General features: G+C 41.4%; 2 protein-coding genes across 3 annotated transcripts in view; one reads left to right on the plus strand and one right to left on the minus strand.

Moving 5' to 3' along the window:
• The window catches only part of LOC117412110 (FERM domain-containing protein 7-like), a 40,925-nt gene extending 35,266 nt beyond the window's left edge, over nucleotides 1–5,659 (plus strand). Inside the window, exons 9-13 of one of the 2 annotated variants that reach the window (XM_058988986.1) lie at nucleotides 419–514; nucleotides 1,066–1,229; nucleotides 1,318–1,386; nucleotides 2,031–2,121; nucleotides 2,750–5,659. In XM_058988986.1, coding sequence (XP_058844969.1) covers nucleotides 419–514; nucleotides 1,066–1,229; nucleotides 1,318–1,386; nucleotides 2,031–2,121; nucleotides 2,750–3,733 — 1,404 coding nt within the window. In that variant the 3' untranslated portion in view covers nucleotides 3,734–5,659. The remainder of the gene's footprint in view (nucleotides 1–418; nucleotides 515–1,065; nucleotides 1,230–1,317; nucleotides 1,387–2,030; nucleotides 2,122–2,749) is intronic. The other variant, XM_058988987.1, reaches the window with a different exon arrangement.
• A 12,496-nt stretch (nucleotides 5,660–18,155) lies between these two features.
• Nucleotides 18,156–23,443, minus strand: part of LOC117412673 (serine/threonine-protein kinase 26-like) — a 48,583-nt gene continuing 43,295 nt past the window's right edge. Inside the window, exons 10-12 of the mRNA XM_058988988.1 lie at nucleotides 20,379–20,441; nucleotides 20,142–20,278; nucleotides 18,156–19,859 (exon numbers count right to left, since the gene is read on the minus strand). Of these exons, the coding sequence (XP_058844971.1) occupies nucleotides 19,850–19,859; nucleotides 20,142–20,278; nucleotides 20,379–20,441 (210 nt within the window). The 3' untranslated portion in view covers nucleotides 18,156–19,849. The remainder of the gene's footprint in view (nucleotides 19,860–20,141; nucleotides 20,279–20,378; nucleotides 20,442–23,443) is intronic.

The raw sequence follows: 23,443 nt of genomic DNA on the forward strand, positions 1-23,443 counted from the left end.
TTATGCGCCAGTCGTTTCCTGTTGTATTACACACACACAGCGTCACACTGTAGTTTATGCACCAGTCGTTTCCTGTTGTATTGCACAGTGTCACACTGTAGTTTATGCACCAGTCGTTTCCTGTTTTATTACACACACACAGCGTCACACTGTAGTTTATGCACCAGTCGTTTCCTGTTGTATTGCACAGTGTCACACTGTAGTTTATGCGCCAGTCGTTTCCTGTTGTATTGCACAGTGTCACACTGTAGTTTATGCGCCAGTCGTTTCCTGTTGTATTGCACAGGGTCACACTGTAGTTTATGCGCCAGTCGTTTCCTGTTGTATTGCACAGTGTCACAAAGCACCCTGGCTGTACAAGCCTCTGCTGTTGCTTACTAGGGAATCCTACAATATTGTGATACTTCTTCTGTTTCAGGGCAACACGAAAATAAACACCTTCAACTGGGCCAAAATCCGAAAAGTGAGTTTCAAGAGGAAACATTTTCTGATTAAGCTTCATGCAAAAATTGTTGTAAGTATTTCACTCCTTTTATTGTATACCTTTTAAAGCTGTTGTCCTTGTGAAGATACAAAGAAGGCTTTGGATTAAGCCCCATCCCCACTAGTGACTCCCAGGTACAGACTAGCAGGCTGGTCTGAGTGAGGTGCTGGGGAAGTTTTTCTCGGGCACACTAGACCCTGGATGAAGCTGTGTCAGTGAAATGACACAGAGGATTGTTCAGAAGCATATGAATGAGACGGAATTCCAAAATTACATTTGTTATAGATTAGACCCTGGGTATAGTTTATTTCTGCACTGTATTTTGTAGCTTCACACTATACACATTCTTGAATTATAACTTGGCTGTAATCAAATAGAGGATAGATCACACTTCAATTAGAGAAACAATGCTGAGATTTTGAAAGAATGACGTCTGCCTGTGTTTGCCAACCAGCTCCTGCCCATGGCCCACTCTCATTCTCTATCTCCACTGGGGAGCTCTGCTCTTCCTATCACAATATTGCTTTTGTCTGTGCAGTGTCTATTTATTCTTGTTCTTGTCTGTGCATGCTTTGAATCAGCCGTCCTGCAAGGACAGCGTGGAGTTCACGATGGTGAGCCGCGATGCCTGTAAGACCTTCTGGAAGATGTGTGTTGAGTACCATGCATTCTTCAGGCTTTCTGAAGAGCCCCAGTCAAGGCACAAATCCCTTTTATACAGCAAGGGCTCGTGTTTCAGATACAGGTAGTGATGCAGCAGCATTGTTTCATATTCCTCTTAATTAAAGATGAAGAATGAATCCATTTACATTGTAATGTTCTTGTAATCTCAGCGGCAGAACCCAGAAGCAGCTTCTGGAATGTGTGGGTAAAGGGGAGAAAAGGAACTTGCCTTTCGAAAGGTAATTGTCTTTATTTCCAGGGAGAGTATAACCTATACTTTACTCTTTTTATCCTTCATGTAGAATGAATATACAGTAGTGGAGGTGTCCCAGTAATTGCTGAAGGGTAGCATTGCCTTGAAAATCAGCAGAGGGAGGGAGGCTGCTAGACTCTTGCACATGTTGCTTTAGTACACAGGGTCTGTATTAATGATCTGAACCATGGTGGATCAAAACACTTTGATGCGTTTTAACTCTATTAATCTGGCTGTTTTTTTTTTCACTAGGGTGATGTATGGACCTGCTCGTTACAATTACTAGACATCTGTAATAATACTAAAAGAAACACAATTAATGACAAATGGTTGACAAGGTGTGGGTTTTAATGTCTTCATTTTTTACATTTGAAGATCTATCACAGGTTAGATTATTAAAATGGAGCCCTTGCCTTGATGCAGGGAGAAAAGTGGTTTTGTCTCTAATCTTTGACAAGTTTAAAATACGCATTAGAAATGGTAACCTTAAAAATACTGAAAATAATACTAAAGCTAATAAGAATGGGGTTTGTTTTTATAAATAATTCTGACAGCAGAAGCACTAGCAAGTCCTCCTTTCTGCTCTACAACGACCTGTCCACGAGACACAACATAATAACAGATGCTCAGGTTTCTCATTTCCAGGAAACACTGTAAAGCTCACTATGATACACGGCAGTGCAGATCATCGCCAGACCTTCTGACAGATGTATCAACACAGGTAAATCGAGTTTAGGTTTTTCGTTTAGTATGTATTTATTGTTTAAAAGAGGGTTTGCCAAGGTTCAAAATACAGTGGTTACCTCACAGCTGCTATATCAGGAACAGTTGAGTTCTTCATAGTGTCTCCCCATCGCCACCCTGTGGCTGCTTCTGTCCTTGATAAAGCTGATACCTCTTAAATAAAGATGGAAGCCTGGCTTCTCAGACCGTAAACTGAGGCCAAAGGTGTGGCCTTGTGGCTTGACTACCCTTTTCCTAGGCCACGGTCACTCTGTTACAAACCATCTCTGTTCATATCTTTTGGTTAGGTTTATAATCGGCCCATACAGTTACTTGTAATTTACACGTATATATAAGAACACATACCAAGTGCACTTTTATGTTTAAGGACTTTTGTGTAAATGTCAAAAAGATCAACAGTTTAAGGGAATGTATATTGATTTTCAAGGAGTAAAAGCAATCTTGTCACATTGATCAGAAGCAATACTGTGTGACAAGAATCTGAATACCTTCTCTCTCCGACACAAGTAGCATATTCTAACTTGAGAGCTGAACTCTAATTTGAACTGCTCAACCTTCTCTAATGTAAACTTGATATTGTTGTTTTCTTGACCTAATGTGTCCAGGCGTATGAACAGACACACTCTGACACAGACAAACACAGCGAACAAGCTCTGTCGGCAGCCCTGGCTGGGAAACGCAGTAAGTCAGCAGTAGAGGTAGTCTTTGCTGCTGAACTGGAACGATCCAAGCCTGAAGCCGACCCTGCCTCCTTCAACCACTCGAGGAGCAGCTCCTTCTCCTGCTTTGAGGCCGAGGGACGACCTGATGTGCTGCAGGGCCAGAGAAGCCGCATGTGTTTCGTGGGGAGCAGCAGCATTGCTGAGGTGAACCGCAGCAGGATGATCACCAACCCACAGCTCCTGAGGCACACTGCTTCCCCAAATTACACCCAGGCCGCAAAGCAGACAGATAGTTTTGTCTCGAGCGCATCCTTCTACCTGGAGTGTCCGCCCCCGCTCCCGAGGCATGCCTCGTTGGTGGATGACGTTATCAGGTCTTCCAGTTTCTCGAACCCCTTCTCCATGTCGCCTGCTAGCAGAGGCCTTCAAAAATACAGACCCGATGGTTTATACCAAGTCGGAATTACAAGCTGTGGCAGCAGAATCAATGTAGGGAGAGAGGAAGCTGGACACATGGCAGAGAATCCAAACTACCAGGTTGCACTTCCTAAACGGTCTTGGAGTCAGTGTGATATGAAATTCCTGCACACCGCTCACAGCACAGAGTTTACACCGCTGGCACATTACCATTACCCATCTAGGAGGCCGAGTGTGGTGCGGCAACATGTGGCTGCGGACCGAACAAACTCTCTCTGCACGACAGAAAGGTATATCAGTAGTGGAACAGATGGTAGTGATTCAGACTCTGACATCGTCTATCCTTACTACTACCCTGTACTAGGCAAGCTTGTTAAAGCTGCCCCCCTTGCCAGGCTGCGAGTATCCTCTGGTAGCCTCCAGCTGGACGAGGAAGATGAGGATTCCTTTAACAATGGCGACTGTGCGGGTGCAACTCCATTAGCAACCTCTGCCAAGTTACTGTCATAGTGGGGTTAGCCAAAGGAATAAAATAAACATGTAATATTGTGTAAGGAATAAAATAAACATGTAATATTGTATTCTGTGTATAGATCTGCATTTGGAAGGAGTCTGATGTTAGCCTGGTGTTAATTAGGGTGTATGTAAGTGTCCTATTGCAAGGTATACAGTGTTAAGTGGAGAAAAGCAATGCGAGAGCTTCCTATTGCAGGGCCTTGAAGGGTCCAGTGCGGAGCGGAGGAAAGGGTCTCTGTTGTATAGGTTCATTATATGTGAGAGTGCCGTCTCAGCTAATGTGAAACAGATGTAAACCAAAACCACATGAAGCGTATGGAATTGTATAGGAGTAAGACTGTGCATGTTCAGAGACAATCATGAGGTTTCCATGCAAGTTTTTTTTTTTTTAACTAGAGACATTTACACGAGAAAAATGTCTCGTGTAAATGCTTTTTTGGGTTTCCATTCGCTCAGTTTATTTTACTTGAGTAAACCGGGCTTTTCACCCGACGTCCTGCAAATGAATGGGAAAGGTGGAGGTTGACATGTAAATTAGCTATGCGTAAAGTACTCGTGCTGTTTTTGAAGATTACTAGTGACATTTTGTGAAAATGTGGTTTCCATGCGGAGAGAACTGGTACACGAGTGAATCTAAGCTGCTGTATTAAAGCAAAATACCCTGTGCCTGCTTGGTTAATAACGTGCTTTACTGCTCTTGACCAAATTGTTTTTCAATTTGAGGAGGCTATTGCTGTCTAAGATGCTCTCCTTTCTTTAAGTTGTGTTGGATTTACTGCTGTGTTAAATATTAATCATGCAAACAAATAAAACACAATCAATACGTCCATTTGCTATTTTATTTGGTCAGTTCTGAGAGGGCATCTACAAAGTGGATGTTGTTGCGCTGTTTTGGGCGATCGAGCTGGCTCATGACATCCAGTTCACAAACTATATTTATTAACGTGGAGGGCAGACGCGCGTTGTCTTTGGACATAGCTGGGATCAAAAAAAGGACGGGAATTAATTCAGTTAAGCAGCTCACTTGCTCTTTGTGTTTAACTTTAGCGTAGTTTTTACAGTAAGGGTATTCTCAAACAGCTGCTTTAATACTATAACAAATGCATAACGCAGTTCATGGTAAGTGGTTTTATACAGAACTGTAAACCCACAAGATATATACAGCATGACAGACCAGACACAGCAAAAAACAATAATAAAAAGGCCGTCTGCATTAGCATTAAGGTGAACTACTCCACTGCTAACCATAAAATCACCCATCAGCCACTACTTTCTGCCGTCTTGGAATCCACAGTAACAATTGACCTGATCCCTTGCAATATTTATAGTTAAGGATAAACACGCTCATTAACATATACACGTGAAATGCGGGTTTCCATGCGAAACTGGGTGTGGATTTCCCGTGTGTTTCGTCATTTACATGAGTAAATGAGATTTACCCTATCCCTCTCTTTGGCTGTTTTATTTGGCCACAAACCTGATTTACCCGAGTAATTCTCCCAAACGTGCACATGCATCGCCATTACATGTGTAAATTGACCTGCATGGAAACCCCATGTATGAGATGCACTCAATAAAAGCTTAGAGGAAAGTACACTCCAGACCTGGTCAGAAAGAATGTTCCCAGTTGAAGGTAATGGCCAATTACTATTTTGACTACAAGTTTGGTGAATACCATTATTCAACTAGTAGAGGCTTGCAATAATTGTGATGTTTCTGTATCTTGAATAACTGTGACATGTATTGACTATCATCTGGTAAGAAATCTTTTATTGAATAATTAACAAAATTTGAACATCCTGTAAAAGTAGTTCCCTTTCATTTCGAAGACGACCATCACTTTGGTAATGTACAATGAATCAGACAAATCGTTAGGTTACTTCCGTAACCCTGGTTCCCTGAAAGAGAAGACGACCACCAATGACATTATGTATGGGATATGCCTGCCCATTGGGTAGGTATTGCTGAGCTCTCTATACCAGAGCTGCCGGTAGGCCCCTTCCTGGGATGATGCACTCGGTCCCGCCCACCGAGGGGATAAAACTATCATCCAAAGGAAGCCATTTCTCTTTTTCTTTCTCAAGATGGTAAGGTAAGACCTCTATGTCTAGCTGAGCATGTTGATAGAAAAGAGCTTCTCGAGTCGACTGTATTTCTCTTGCACTCGAGCTGAAACCTGGCTCTCCACTTTCCCGGAATCAACGACTTTGAAAAGACCAAGCCTTTTGCCTTTCTGTCTTTGTTATCTGTCTGTCGTGTGTGAGTGCCTGCCTGTGCAGTCACCCGCGAGTGGTTTTCTATTTCTTCCTGAGAGTACACGGTTCCTCCACGGGACTAGGCCTTGCCGCTTCTCCGCTGTCGAGTAGACCTCACCTCGGTGAGTCGGGCCTTGTAAACAAACAGTGTGCTCTCCCCTATTCTACCTTTCTACCGTTTTTTTGCTGTCTGCTTCAACTCGCCCACCACCGTTTCGGTCCTTGTGTCACCCGTGGTGCACGCTACACACTGACCAGGTGTGTGTGACCGTGTGGTTAGGGTAGGCACAATTGCGTAGCGGTACCCCCCTGGTGCTTCGGTACCGCGACGCATGCATAGTCCTTGGTACTTGGGTATCTTGGTGCACAAGTGCTCCGTGCATATGGCACATGGTGCCCAGCACCACAGCGTCAGTGCACAGTCACAACGTTGCACGGTACTCGGTGCACACGGTGCATGGTACCCACTGCTACAACGCTAGTGCGGGAATGCATGGTGCTGCACGGTACGCAGTACACATAGTGCACGGTACTCGGGACGCACGATGCACACGGTGCTTGGTATAACGCTAGTGCAGGAACTCAGAGTGCTGCACGGTTTAACAGCCTACATTGCTTTGCGATTGCAATCTGCTTTCAAACCTTACAGCGCTTGCAGTTCTGTGTTTTCCTCTGCCGCGCCCTGCTGTGGAGTTGACTCTGCTGGATTGCATCAGCCTGCCCTCTCGGTGCGCTTAAAAATTCCAGTTCACCCGCGTTGCCGTGGTGTCTGTTGTATTACCCTCAGAGCTTTGCTGGTGTGTGTGTGTGTGTGTGTGTGTGTGTGTATTAGAGAGTGACATGAAGACGGGACTCCCACGGGATTCCCGCGGTATGGGAAAAAAATGGTGTTAAATTTTGTGGGACGGATGGTACAGGAGTGCAGCTCATGGGAACGGGCAGGAATGGGAAATTAAAAAAAATAAACCTAAGGACAGGCAAGAATGGGATTTAAGCTTCCGTGAATGGGAAGGAACGGGACAGCTCTGCCACCAGCAACAGTGTTTTTTTGCTCTTTAAAGTCGTAAAAGAGCATATGACATGGAACTTGACAACACTGAATGGTTAATAAAAACCCTTATGTTTAACAGAGAGTGATACTTAAAATATTTCATATTACCCATAATTGAATAGTTATGTCAGTCCTTTAGTTAACAATATTGATACATGAATTATTGATACTAACAGAATAACGCTGTGGATTGCTACTGGCATGTATTTAACATATCTCTCTCTATATACATATGTACAGTATGTTAAGGATGTGCAAATCATAATACAGAGATGTCAAAGACTATGATTTGGCCGTAGCAGCTAGTATTTTTTGGAGGTACTGCTTCAGTGCTACGTTGAAAGGGTATGTGTAATACTACGATTTTTAATAAATAAATCCATGATGGATACTCCCTGATTATTATTTCAATACCATGTTTTTTTTTTTTTTTAATGAATTAATGGTTCATAATACTGTAATTCACTGACAGTTTATTGTGGCATTGACATACTAAAATCTCTGAGCCGGGTTGCTTAGTAACCGATTTAGAAACTGAAACTGCTGCACAAAACTCTAAACAGTTGTTTTTATATTACCGAATTGATCTATTACATCATTATATTGCACATTGTGCTTATAAAGACCCTGTGCTTGCACTGTATTTTTTTCTGAAAAAACTAAAACTAAAAACAAATTACTAGCAGTATAACGGTAGTGTTTAATGCAAAACCCTATAAACCCAAATTTTATACATGAATACGAAAATATCTGTACCTCCAAATAATAGGTGATCTCGGGATGGGATGGGACGGGATTTTTTTTTGACAGGACAGGATTGGAAATGATGACTCTCTCATGGGATGGGATGGGACAGGATTGGAAATGATGACTCTCTCATGGGATGGGATGGGACAGGAATGGAAATGATGACTTTCATGGGATGGGATGGGACAGGAACATTTTTGACAGGACTGAAGTTTCATTCCTGTGTCACTCTCTAGCGTATGTATGGTTTCATTTCACTGTCTTGCAGTTTAGAAATAAAAAATAATACAAGCGTGATTCCTCCATCGGGGTCCACCGCTGCTGAGTGGCTTCCACGGGCTTGTTTCAGACCGCCTACTTGGAGCGCTGGTTTAAAAAGAAAAAAAAACAGTTACACGCGCTGCTGTGGTGACTGCTATTTTACCCTCACAACTGTGCAGGTGTGTGTATGTACAGTGGCTCTCAAAAGTATTCACCCCCCTTGGACTTTTCCACATTTTATTGTGTTACAACATGGAATCAAAATGGATTTAATTAGGAGTGGGAGGTCCCACAGTTGGTTAGTACATTTCCTAAGAAAAACTACATCATGAAGACGAAGGAACAATCAAAGCAAATCCGGAATAAGGTTCTTCAAAAGCACCAATCGGATAGGATATAGGAACATTTCCAAGGCATTGAATATCCCCCAGATCACAGTAAAGTCCATTATTAAGAAATGGAGAGAATATGGCACAACTGTGAATCTGTCTAGAACAGGCCGTCCTCAAAAACTGAGTATCCGGGCGAGAAGGGCACTAGTCAGGGAGGCCACCAAGAGGCCTATGGCAACTCTAAAGGAGTTACAGTCTTCCACGGCTGAGCTGGGAGACACTGTGCATACAGCAACAATAGCCCGGGTGCTTCACAAAACTGTCCTTTATGGGAGAGTGGCAAAAAGAAAGCCATTGTTGAAAAAAAACTCACATCAAATCTCAGCTAGAGTTTGCCAGAAGGCATGTGGGAGACTCTGAGACCAAGTGGAAGAAGATTCTATGGTCTGATGAGACCAAAATAGAGCTTTTTGGCCTCAACGCTAAGCACTATGTTTGGCGCAAGCCTAACACCGAACATCATCCTGAGAACACCATCCCTACGGTGAAGCATGGTGGTGGCAGCATCATGCTATGGGGATGCTTCTCTGCGTCAGGGCCTGGAAAGCTCGTGAAGATAGAGGGCAAAATGGATGCAGCAAAGTGCAGAGAAATCCTGGAGGAAAATATACTGAAGTCTGCAAGAGACCTGGGAGAAGATTAATCTTTCAGCAGGACAATGACCCCAAACATACAGCCAAAGCCACACTGGAGTGGCTTAAAAACAAAAAGGTCAATGTCCTGGAGTGGTCCAGTCAAAGCCCGGACCTCAATCCAATTGAGAATATGTGGAAAGAGTTGAAAATTGCTGTTCACCAAAGGTCCCCATCCAACTTGACGGAGCTTGAGCAATTTTGCAAAGAAGAATGGGCAAAGATTGCAGTGTTCAGATGTGCAAAGCTGGTAGAGACTTCAAATACTCATGGCTGTAATTGCTGCCAAAGGTGCCTCTACCAAATATTGACTCAAGGGGGTGAATACTTATGCAATCAATTATTTTCTGTTTTGTATTTGTAATTAATTTAGAACAATTTGTAGACTTTTTTTGTGTTGATCAGTGGCAAAAACTCCTAATTAAATACATTTTGATTCCATGTTGTAACACAAAATGTGGAAAAGTCCAAGGGGGGGTGAATACTTTTGAGAGCCACTGTATATATGTGTTTTTTCTTACTGCCTAGCAGTTTAAAAAGAAAAACTAGTAGCAGTGTGATTCCTCCACTGGACCCAGCTCTGCTGTGTCCTGCTGTTGAGTTGAATCAGCAGGCTTGTTTCAGCCTGCCTACTCGGCCACCTGCTTGGCATGGTGAATGTGTTTCTCCCATAGCTGAATTGCTGTGTGTATAAGCTTCTATGTTTTCCTGTTACTGCCTTTGCATGCACTGCCACGTTGTGTGACTGCACACGATCCAGAACCAGGTTATCGCCACTCTGCACTGTGGTGCATAGAGTTGAACTACCTGTCTATGAAGACAGCCTTCCTCTTGGCGATCACCTCCGCGAAGCAGGTCAGCGAGCTGAAGGTGCACTCTGTGCACAGCTCCTGCATGCGTATTTGGGAGGATGGCAGCAGGGTGTCTCTGCTCACCAACCCTGCTTTCCTCCCCAAGGTGATCACAGTCTTCCACACTAATCAGTCTGTGTAACTGGAGTCGTCCTTCCATCCACCTCCGTTTGCTTGACTGAATTTTGTCTGCCCAGTGCGGGCATTGAGATGCTATGTGCATAGGACAAGAGCTCTGCGTCAATCTGACCTGCTGTTCGACTGTCCCTAGGACAGCCCCTCTCTAAGCAGCGTCTGTCACTCTGGATTGTGGATACAGTCTCAATTGCATATAATAGTGCTGGCTTGCCCCCACCTTGTAGGGTAGCCGCACACTCCACTAGAGGGTTGGCTACATCTTGGGCCCTCTTCAGATGTACCTCAATGTCTGACATTTGTACTACGGCTAGCTGGGCTACGCCGAATACTTTCTCCAGGTTCTACCATCTTAATGTGGTAGACCCTGCTTTGCCTTCTGTAGGCACAAGGGTCCTTAAGGGTGTAAGCTCACACCGCTAACCTCTGCGTTACACAGTGCTTGTGCGTCCCGCATATGCTGCCATTCCTTCTCCCTCGCGACGGCTCTGGTATACATTATCCCATACTTAATGTTGGTGGTCGTCTTTGACTTGAACAGGAATGTTAGGTTACTTACCGTGACCCTGGTTCCCTGAAATAGAAGACGACCACCAACCGCGAGGTCACATCGGTCGCCCTCACGGATTCAATAGAAAAAGAGAAATGGCTTCCTCAGCATGAGAGTTTTATCCCCTCGGTGGGCGGGACCGAGTGCATCATCCCAGGAAGGGGCCTATCGGCAGCTCTGGTATAGAGACCTCAGCGATACCTACCCAATGGGCAGGCATATCCCATACATAATGTCATTGGTGGTCGTCTTCTCTTTCAGGGAACCAGGGTTACGGAAGTAACCTAACGATTTGTCTGATTCATTGTACATTACCAAAGTGACCACACCTTACATTTGTGAAAGAAACACATGGAATGTTAAATAAAAATAGCAATTAAGGATGGTTAGTTTTCATAGATGGGACTACAAAGTCCATTAAAAAAAAATAGCCGGGGTTGGGAAACATATTATTAAATAATAACAATGGTTTATTGTTCTTTCAGCTTGTATTTCTTGTGTTTGAAGCTACCTCTGTCTGCTCTGGTATACACCCTTATACTCCTGCAGAATAAAATGCCAGTCATTGGCACCTGGTTTAGGTTTCTTTCATCTTGAAGCCAGACTGGAAAAACAACTATTTTTACTGTACAGAATGCAAGGTGTCACAGCAGGTTGGGAAAGCTATTTGCTAGATTACTGAGCATTACTGTATACACACGATTCAAAAATGCAACTACTGCCATCCCATCATATCAAACTTTTTTTGGGGGGGGGCAATACAAGCACCAACAATCAGTGGTGCTGAAAACAATTGCTTTTGCCGCGCCGTGTCCGGTGTGAACGCCCCTTTAGCTTTGTGTGTGTTACCTGCCTGTTTATTAAACCATTGTATGTATCCTGTGTGCGTTATTGTTTATTGCATTTATTTTATTGAACTGCTCGTTCTTGTAAAATAAACCGTGCATTGAGACCAGAATACTTGCCTGGATTTCTTCCTTTACCTCCACATTACAATATCAGTTTAAAATTGTGTTGCAACATAATGAACACAAATTTTAATTTAATTCAACATCAATCATTGCAAACATACCGACAACAGTCAGTGGTGCAGTTTTTTGCAATATGCATTGTGAGCAGGTAGGATACATTCATCTCCTTCTCAGAGACAGTGACTGATTTTTTAAGAACGTCTTGCTTTAGCTAATTCAATTGACCAGCTTTCTTCTGGGAAAAACTCGTTTCCGACTGCAATCTGGACGCTGTGTCTCAAGATGCCAACGGCTTAAGGCTTAAGGCTTTCGTGAGCCAGTACAGTACTTCACAACAAACGACACACGAGGACGCAGATCATCCTCGTCACCAATGTAAGAAAAACCCAAGTTAATATAAAAGATGCTAATAAACATTTTTTTTGTATCTTTGAGCTACAAGTGGAATTAGACATGTTTTCATTTTGCATCCATTTTAAAAACTTTTCAAAATCACAAGTAACTGCACATAAAATGTCACCTTATGCTTTATTTTTTTGGTTCATATTTAATAAAACAATACATTGTTTACATAATTACTGCCAATGATTTGTATGCGAATTATATTTATTTTAAATATAAGCTTAAAAAGTTGTTTAGTGCAACAAAATCTTAACAGTGTGCACTGAACATCATATTTTGTAGATTATATGTATGTATGTGTATATATATATATATATATATATATATATATATATATATATATATATATATATACAGTGCCTATAGAAAGTCTACACCTCCTTGAACTTTTCACATTTTGTTGTGTTGAGTTTCTTGCATTTAAATGAGGATGTTTCCCACATATGTACACACCATACTCCACACTGTTAAGGGGAAAAAAGTTTTTATTGAGAAAAAGATTATATATTAAAAATACAAAACAGAAAGATGTTTCACAGTAGGGATGGTGTTCTTTGGGTGATGCGCTGTGTTGGGTTTGCGCCAAACATAACACTTTGAATTTAGGCCCAAAAGTTCCATTTTAGTTTTGTCAGACCACAAAACTTTTTGCCACATGGCTACAGAATCTCCTGCGTGTTTTTTTTCATACTTCAAAACGGGATTCAAGGTGGTCTGTCTTGAGTATAATACAGGCCAGATTTGTGGAGTGCTTGGGATATTGTTGTCACATGCACACTTTGACCAGTCTTGGCCATAAAAGTCTGTAGCTCTTGCAAAGTTGCCATTGACCTCTTGGTAGCCTCTCTGATCAGTCTCCTTCTTGCTCGGTCATTCAGTTTGGAGGGACAGCCTGATCTAGGCAGGGTCTTGGTGGTGCCATACACCTTCCACTTCTTAATGATTGTCTTGACCGTGCTCTAAGTGATATTCAAGGCCTTTGATATTTTTTTATACCCATCCCCTGATCTGTGCCTTTCAACAACTTTGTCCCGGAGTTCTTTTGAAAGCTCCTTGGTGCGCATGGTTGAGTCTTTGCTTTGAAATGCACTACCCAGCAAAGGGAACCTACAGGAACTGCTGAATTTTTCCTGAAATCATGTGAATCAATACAATTTAACACCGATGGAGGCCACTTAACTTGATGTGTGATTTTGAAGGTGATTGGTTACACCTGAGCTAATTTAGGATTGCTATTACAAGGGGGGTGGACACTTATACAACCAAGCTATTTCAGTTTTTATTTTTTATTAATTTTCTACACATTTCTAGAATGTCACTTGGAAGTTGTGGGGTAGGATGTGTAGATCAATGAAAATAAAAAAAACGATTTTAATGCATTAATTCCAGGCTATAAGGCAACAAAAAGTGAACATTTTGAAAGGGGGTGTAGACTTTCTATAGGCAGCACTGTGTGTGTGTGTGTGTGTGTGTGTGTGTATATATTTTATATATTATATATATATATATATATATATATATATATATATATATATATATATATATATATATATATATATATATACACACATACACACAGTGCCTTGCAAAAGTATTCAGACCCCTGACCAATTCTCTCATATTACTGAATTACAAATGGTACATTGAAATTTTGTTCTGTTTGATATTTTATTTTAAAACACTGAAACTCAAAATCAATTATTGTAAGGTGACATTGGTTTTATGTTGGGAAATATTTTTAAGAAAAATAAAAAACTGAAATATCTTACTTGCATAAGTATTCAACCCCTGTGCTGTGGAAGCTCCCAGTTTACACTGATGAAAGAAATTGCCCTAACGAGGACACAATTACCTCACCATTGGCCTCCACCTGTGAGCCATTAAAGTTGCTTTCACATTTTCTGGATAAAAACCCCACTGTTGAAGGATCATTGGTCAGGCTGTGAATCTGAAGGAAAATGAAGACAAAAGAGAATTCTACAGAAGTTAGAGATAAAGTAATACAAATGTAGGGAAAGGGTACACAATAATAGTGACCCAGATGTGCTGTGGGAAAAGGTTTTGTGGTCAGATGAGACCAAGATAGAGCTTTTTGGCCAAAACTCAAAGCGCTATGTGTGGTGCAAACCTAACATTGCCCATGCCTCAAGACACACCATCCCTACAGTGAATTATGGTGGTGGCAGCATCATGCTGTGGGGATGCTTCTCATCAGCAGGGACTGGGCATCTTGTTAAAATTGAAGGAAGAATGGATGGAGCAAAATACAGGGAAATACTGCAAGAGAACCTGCTTCAGTCCGCTAAAAAACTGAAGCGTGGGAGGAAATTCACCTTTCAGCAGGACAATGATCCCAAGCACAAGGCCAAAGCAACATTGGAGTGGCTCAAGAACTAAAAGGTGAATGTCCTACAGTGGCCCAGTCAAAGTCCTGATCTCAATCCCATTGAGAATCTGTGGCACTATTTGAAAGTTGCGGTCCACAAGCGTCGTCCAACCAAACTGAACAACCTGGAGCAAATCTGCCAAGAAGAATGGGCCAAAATCACTCCGACACTGTGTGCAAAGCTGGTACATACTTACCCCAAAAGACTTCAAGCTGTTATTGCAGCGAAAGGTGGCTCTACCAAATATTAATTTGTGGGGGTTGAATACTTATGCAAGCAAGACATTTCAGTTATTTTTTTTTTTCTTAAATATTTCCCAACATAAAACCAATGTCACCTTACAATAATTGATTTTGAGTTTCAGTGTTTTAACATAAAATATCAAACAGAACGAAATTTCAATGTACCATTTGTAATTCAGTAATATGAGAGAATTGGTCAGGGGTCTGAATACTTTTGCAAGGCACTATATATATATATATATATATATATATATATATATATATATATATATATTATTTGTTTATTTAGCAGACACCTTTATCCAAGGCGACTTACAGAGACTAGGGTGTGTGAACTATGCATCAGCTGCAGAGTCACTTACAATTACATCTCAAGAGGTTAAGTGACTTGCTCAGGGTCATACAATGAGTCAGTGGCTGACGTGGGATTTGAACCGGGGACCTCCTGGTTACAAGCCATTTTTGCTCATCTTTATCAAGGGTGCCAATAATTTTGGAGGTGTGTGTGTGTGTATATATATATACATATATATATATATAGAGAGAGAGAGAGAGAGAGAGAGAAAGAGAGAGGAGAGAGAGAATTAAGACTTGCATTATTATTTTTTTTTTTACTCTGTTACTAGCGAGTCTGAATACCAAGTATCATTCATTGTGTTGAGCTTGAAAAATAGTCGGACTGACGGACACAAATAAAAGTTGTAAACCGGATTCATTCTCCTGCGTCTTTTTGAGAACTTGCACTGTATAATAATTTATAGCACAAAACAGACCTCAAAACCACTCAGGAATGCTTTTTTCCCCCAACATAAGGTGGACAAATAAATTAAGTTTAATATAGCACTGTTAACCTGTTCTGCAGTCCTACAGTACCTACACCAACTTCAAACACCATGTCCATCACTTCACACCAATTTAAATAAATTAAGTTTAATATAGCACTGTTAACCTGTTCTGCAGTCCTACAGCACCTACACCAACTTCAAACACCATGTGCATCGCTTCACACCAATTTAAATAAATTAAGTTTAATATAGCACTGTTAACCTGTTCTGCAGTCCTACAGTACCTACACCAACTTCAAACACCATGTCCATCACTTCACACCAATTTAAATAAATTATTAACACTGACTACTAAACTTCTAAACACGTACTTACTATCGTACTTATAATCAATGGGCATTCAACGTATTTCATAAGGTATATTTAGAAGGAAAAAAAAAAAAAAGCACTCTTACCATAAATTTTCGGGGCTCAGATCACCGGGAAGAATGGACATTAAACCAGCCAAGCATTGTCTCCTCGAATGACATTGAAATGATTGAAATGCAACTAAAACCTGTATTTTTGACCTTGGTGATACTGCAACAGGACTGTCACAGCCTTGTTTACCTGTGTATCCAAAAACTGTCTTTGGTAAGCAAAACCATTCATTTTCATCAGAATATTAAAATACGTTTTAATATTTAGAGTACAGTAAGCAGACAGATGCGGTTTTCTGCTTTCCTTGCAGACACTTTTTCATAAGCAATATTCATAATCTGGCAACACAAACAGTGTTCTGAAAGGTGGCATTTGTTCAAACAGTCAAAGGAAGTATGTTCTGACTAGTGTCACAGTTATCAAATTCTCACAAAACGATGGTGTGTGAAAACATGAAAATATTTTGCCACAAGTTCTGTAAAATCAGATTCAGATCAAGCAGTTTGTATAGATAACAGCAATTCGAATAAATGTAGAAATTGTGAAGAGGATGTTCCAGGCAAGGGAATGAGTGAAAAAGGAATCAGAGTTTTCGTCGGCTGCCTCCTGCAGCGGTATGGGGGACTCAGATCGGCAGGAAGAATTGACTAGAGTTGATTTTGATATCCCAGCTGCCCTAGCGTTCTGGCGGTTGCACAGTAGGAAAACAAGAAATATGTTTTAGACCTGCTTTGCGGGCTTGCGGGGAAAAAGTCTATCTTCTTTTCTCACTAATATATTTGGTGTTGGTCAGAACTATTTCTTGTGAGGGTTTGGGCAATTTATTTTGGGGAGGCTTCGCCTCCCCAAGCCTCTTATATGCGCCGCCTATGTGTGGGGTGTTATTGTTGGTGTGTATGTATTGGTGAACAGGGTATAATGTGGGCTATGTAACACGAGTGATTTAAAATGTATATGTGTATTTAGGCATGGGGATTGCACAATCACTTCACATGCAGATAAAATGTATATTATATGTGGGCGCAGGGATTGCACAGATTACTGCTGGGATTAAAGTGAATGATTAATTAGCAATTGAATCCCGGTACAGCTGTATATATAGATGCATGAATCACTCACTCTGGGTTGGTGTGTTCGGGGTGAAAGAACCGGAGAGAGAAGGAGTAAGATCTAAAAACAAAAGCCATTGCTACTCATGCTGACATAGCTCCGCACCATACTTGTGAGTTTAGTATTCGCTGTGTTTTGTCTGTCTGTTTTGGCCATCGTGCCTTTTGTTTTGTTCAGTGTTTTGTCTTTTGTTTAAACCTTTTATTTATAATAAAACCACCCAACAGTGCATTCTTTCATTCACCAGTCTCATTCATTCACCAGTCCTGTCTGTGTCCGGCGTTTCCGGCTTGACGTCACTACACAAGCCAGCCTGTTACACCAAGTCAACAGCTTGTGCTAAAGAATGTCCTCAGTTTTGTCACACTTGGATAAGCACTTCTGAAGATATATGTAGAACTCTAAAGTGTGATGGACCAATGTAGGCCTCTATGCCTTTTACCTATAATCACTGTTGACAGGCAACTGCATCCCCAGCAGTGGTTGATTAAATAAAAACAAAGCAAAGTAAATGACCCTTTGCGGTGTCACATTGCTTTTACCTCTGGTCATATTAATGGTACAGGCCACTTTCCAGCAGTGTCTTTAAGATGCTGCTGTCTTCTACGATTCTCTGGTGAATATGTTTTTCACACATCCATTTTACTTCTGTGTACAAACCATTCGATCATGTGACACTACTGGTCCCGGAGCTGCTTTGTTTTGGTTCAGTTTGTGAAATCTGTATATAATAGAAACACTTTCAAATGTGAAATACACACTATTTCCTCTTGAACTGGTCAAGGCTTCACGCAACCAAGAAGGTGTTTATTTTCCAGGACTACAGTATAGATGTACAGCTGTGGCTAAAAGGTTTGCATCACCCAATAGAATGAGCTAATTTTGCTTCATAAAGTCAATTGAAACCTGCTGAATAATGTTACATTAAGATGTTGAATTACATTCTGCCTTGTAGTTTTCCATATACTTAATGAAAAACTGAAAAATTGGACATTTTGTAATTAACATGAAATAATGTACTACTATTATGGTTTCTGGTAGAATTTTGCAATATCATTTTGTAGTTTATTTTATTACATGATGTTAATTAAACTCAATTATGTTCAGATAAATAAAAAACAAAACATGTCTAAATCTAAAATTCTAGGTGATGCACAGCTTTTTCAAACCAGTCATCTTGTCTATATGATGTTAGGTAAAAAACAGTATTTGAAAGAAATTGCACCTCATCGCAAAAGTCTTTATTTAAATATTTATTCTTAAAACTATTAAAACCCCAAACCAAAAGTAGCTTTCATCTTTAAACAAATTTACAAGACTAACAACTGTCTACAAGGTACACATGCTTTACAGTCCATCTGGTGATGCAACACAATGGAATTCCTTTAGAAAGATTCAGATCAATGCTATTTACATACTATTTTTGGTTTGTTTTTTACAGAATTATAAAAAAATATTTTATTTTACCCAAACATTATTGCTTAAAAAAAAAAAATCTGGCAACTTATCGCTAGGGGAAAAAAAAGAAGTTCTTATTTAAATAATAATAAAAAAAGCAGATACAATTCAACAGGTACAATGAGAATTACAATACAATATGAGTTCATTACATTTCTTTAGTATAGTTTAGGCACCATTGGATGTACTGTTGGCATTTTTCATCCATCCGTCCATCAGCAATTACAATGTCTTTACATCAAACACTGTGATGGCAACTTCAGGTAATAAACTGATCTCAGAAACAGCAAGTTTACTTTAAAGACTTGGTGACGATTTAAAAAATAATACTAATACTAAAAAAAAAAAAAAACTAAAAAAGCCACACAAGCTTTGTGCCAGAGCAATGATACCGGACATCAACCCTTGATTTCTATATATTCCTGTGTTTGAATTGAAGTTTGTCCAGCAAATCAGAAACCTTTAGACCATAAGAGGATATGAAGAATTCTCAAACTAGATATACAATCGCCTGACCAGAAAAGTACAAGTTTCCATTTTAACAGTACCCCAGAATATTGAAGATTCAAAACGTCACTAATGTGTGAAAATCTGTTGTAAAGTACTTCAGACAACTACAGTTAAAAGACTCCCCTGTCTGGAATGCACATCATGGGTTCAATTCAATAAAATGAACTGGCCTTGGTATGGGTTTAAAACACAATCTACCCAAGTCATATTCTGTACAATTAACATCTGAAGCTAGTAACTTACCACAAACCTGCTTTAACTGATCCTTCTTTGAAAGTGACTCAGAGGTTTGAATTAAACTACTGTATAAAACAGGATTACTTCTGTGCAGCAGGATTAATGCTTACAGCACACAACAATTTTGAAAGAAGGTACAAATCAGACTGAGAGCCCATTTTAGCAGTAAAGTGTAGAGAAATTAAACTTACAGAACTCCAATTCTTGAACACTCTGTGCTTTTTGAATCCCTGCTGCTTAGTGACTGAATATGACTTTAGATCTCAGGTATGCTCAGCAGCAGCATGTTTGTTTTAAACTCTCAATATACTACACATCTTGTTTAAGAGTAGAGCATCACTGTTGGAATATGAGCATCCTTAAAAACATCTGTAGATTTGCAGTACTATCTTTATGAACTGTATTCAATAAAATACAATGAACGCATTCCATCTGCCTCCCCTTTTCTCTATTACATAATAACGCTACTTTAAAACAAGCACAAAATATAGTTTAACCAGTACTTAAATGTGCTTATATTTCTACCCTTATACTATTTACAAATATACATGGATTTGTCCTTTTCTGGCCATGTGAGACATCTCACCATTCCAGCTGCAGCAAATGATGAGTGCTGTATTTAAACCCACATGTGTTGGAAGTGTGATATGCAAAGATCAGTATGAAGGTCTGATGACATACAGTACTACATCTCACACATTAAAAGAGCATCTTCTAGGAAAACCTGTAAAACAAAGGAACATACAAATAAAAAGATAAAGATAGGTGGATACATGAGAATCAAAGGCAGATGTAAACATGTCAAATTAGGCTAGTTAATAATCCATCTCTTATTTTGCATAGCTATTGTTTATCTGTAGTAAACAAAACTCAAATAGTTTGAATGGAAAATGGTTTCTGTAATAATGATAGCACCCCATTTATTCTGAATCTCAGAGTATAAAGGAGTCTCAGCCAAACACCTGGCAGGGAACAACACAATTACTGAGAAAGATGAAGGACTTACTTCTGACACTTCTCCATGATCCTCTTTACCATTTTGTCTGTAATGCCAGGGCAGGTTTCTTCAGCCATTTGAATGCTCTTTTCAAGTCCCTCAAGCACGTCTGTTTTGTTTGTATTATCCCGACTTTGTTGTTTGAGCTTTGAAAGAAAATGTAAATGTAAAAGTAGCGATTTATTTACTACATACTGAATTCTCTTCACATAATAGAAGTGCAATGGCTTTTCTATGATGCCTTACCTCAGTAAACAGCGGAGCAATAATTGTGGTTAAACTTGTCGATTTTTTCAAAGTGTCTGGATCCTTGGAAGGTAAACAAAAAAGAAAAAAAAATGAGATTCTTCACTCAGCTGAGGAAATTGGGTGTGTCTTCTTACAAATCAAATCAAATTTATTTATAAAGCGCCTTTCATGGCATGCCATCCCAAGGAGCTTTTAACAAGAAAAAGGACATTCGGAAGTACATTTAGTACAATAAAAACAATATAAACAATAAAAACAGCAAGAGAAAACAACATTTTAAAATGAAAGCAAATAAAAGCAACAGATGAGGAACTCAAACCGAATAAATAGGAATAAAACTATATAAAAATAAATATTATAAAGATGTAAAAGCCCTATTATAAAGTATGTTTTTAATTTATTTTTAAAATGGCCATGTCAGTGTGTCTCTCCCTGTGCATGGTAGAGCATTCCAGAATTCAGGTGCCATATGACTGAATGCTCTACCACCTGTCCTGTGCTTTAAAATCCTTGGGACAGATAGCAGCCCTGCATCTTGGGATCGGAGTGGCCGGCCAGACGCATACGGGACTAAAAGATCCTTCAAATAGGCCAGAGCCAAACCGTTTAGGGCTTTATAGGCGTTAAGAAGGACCTTAAAGTCAATCCTGGACAGCACCGGGAGCCAGTGGAGGGTACAAGCACTCTAACTGCTCAATTCATCCTTACAAGCACTAACCGCTCAATTCATCCTTACAAGCACTAACTGCTCAATTCATCCTTATGAGCCACTGTATATTATTTATATATATATATATATATATATATATATATATATATATATATATATATATATATATTCTGATATATTTAAAGTCAGTAAACTAGCGTCTGACTAAAGTTAGGGACCCTGTTCAGTTTAGTTAGAGTTTGGATTTCTTTTTGTTTTGTATTTTGTTAAAGAAGCCGTGTTCCCACTGGAAAAGGGGCATACAGGGATCGTCCTGTTTAAACATCCTTTATTGTCAAGCGTGCCTTAGCCACCAAAGATATGTTAGGAACCTAGAACTGTGTTCATAGTTATACTGTTAATAAAGAAGCTTTTTCACAATATGTAATTATGAAGAAGAAAAAAAATATATATTGTTAATGTATGCTTGTATTGCTATACTTTTAGAAAACAATATGAAATGCTAAATTGAAATCGCATGCCCTTTTCTAAGTGTTGCATTTGAAATGTGTAATTGTCACAAAGACGGCCGGAGTGGGTGGCGTCAGACCAGAAGCAGGGAGTAACACACAGAGATTTGGGGTTTTGGTAAAGCTGAGCGCGTGATTGCGCTCAGCATTTAATAATTAAACAGAAAATAAAAGGTTTGAACAGACAAAAACACGGGACACGGCACTACACGCCAAAATAAAAAGACAAACAAAACGACTAGACACTAACACACAGGTGAAACGGAGACGAACAAACACGGTGAGAATACACTTATTATATTTATAATTACGCTTTTACTCCTTCTCTCTCACCCGTTCTCCACTCTCTGAACACCTAACCCCGACTGCATGCTACGTGTCTCTATATACTGTTGTGCTGGGATTCAATTACTAATTAATTATTCACTTGAATCCCAGCACGTGAATTAATTCTGTGCAACCCCGTGCTCGCATATTATATTTTAAATGCACGTGTGTGATGTGCAATCCCGTGCCTAAATACAAATCTATACTTTTTAAATACACGTGAAACACAGACCCGTTTATATCCCGTGTACCAATCTATACACCAACATTTACACACGCAACACGCAACACATAACACACAAATGCACACAGGGGCGGGGCGCATTGCCACATATACCCCCCCTTGTGCGCAGCACACATGGCCTCAACGGCCACCTCCCCCCTTAAATACCCAGCAGTCCAGGCCAAAGTCTCGGGCTGGGAAGGGAGGCTTCAGTGGGCCCATGGCTGGAAATGCTGTCAGCTCCCCTGCCGGTAGTGGCACGGCTGACAGCATGCTGGTCCCGTCCTGCAGCGAAAAAGCTGCGGGGGCAGGTGGTCCCCCGACCTCCCCCTTCTTCATAGCCGGCAGCTCCCTCCTGTGGGGCTCCGGCCACAAGAACTCCTGCAGCGAAACTGCTGCTGGGGAAAGTGGTCTCCAGACCTCCTCCCCCTTCTTCGTGGCCGGCAGCTCCCCTTTCTGGGGCTCCGGCCACCGTACTCCCTGCGGAGGTACGGGCAGCAGAGGCAGCTCCTGCTCCTCTGCTCCGGGCGGTGGTGGAGGCAGAGGCAGCTCCAGCTCCTCTGCTCCTGGCGGTGGTGGAGGCAGAGGCAGCTCCTGCTCCTCTGCTCCTGGAGGTGGTGGTGGCGGAGGCAGAGGCAGCTCCTGCTCCTCTGCTCCTGGAGGTGGTGGAGGCAGAGGCAGCTCCTGCTCCTCTGCTCCTGGAGGTGGTGGAGGTAGAGGCAGCTCCAGCTCCTCTGCTCCTGGCGGTGCTGGCTCCCTCTGCTGTGGCGGCTGGGCATGTGCACGCCGTGCTGCCTTCAGCAGCATAGCGAGAGGCTGCTGGGGGACACCAGCATCCTGCCCTTCTCCCCCCCAAAAATTTTCAGGGGGTTGAGCCTGTAACTCCTCCCCTTCTGGCTCTTGGGGCTGAACCAGCAGGCATTTTCCCTCTGCTGGTGGCTTGGGTCCCAGGGCTGTGGAAGCCCCGACTTGCCTCCCTTTGGGCTGTGGACGCCCCGACTCCTCCCTGTTGGGCTGTGGACGCCCCGACTCCTCCCTGTTGGGCTGTGGACGCCCCGACTCCTCCCTGTTGGGCTGTGGACGTTCGGGCTCCCCCCACTCAGGCGTAGGACGTTCGGGCTCCTCCCACTCAGGCGTAGGACGTTCGGGCTCCTCCCACTCAGGCGTAGGACGTTCGGGCTCCTCCCACTCAGGCGTAGGACATTCGGGCTCCTTCCGCTTGGGCTCCTCCCATTTGGGCTGTGGATGCTCAGGCTCCTCCCATTTGGGCTGTGGAGGCAAAACCAGCAGGCATTCACCCTCTGCTGGTGGAGATGGGGACAGCAGGTACTCA

Source organism: Acipenser ruthenus, chromosome 16, assembly GCF_902713425.1.
Source record: "Acipenser ruthenus chromosome 16, fAciRut3.2 maternal haplotype, whole genome shotgun sequence".
Classification (NCBI taxonomy): Eukaryota; Metazoa; Chordata; class Actinopteri; order Acipenseriformes; family Acipenseridae; genus Acipenser; species Acipenser ruthenus.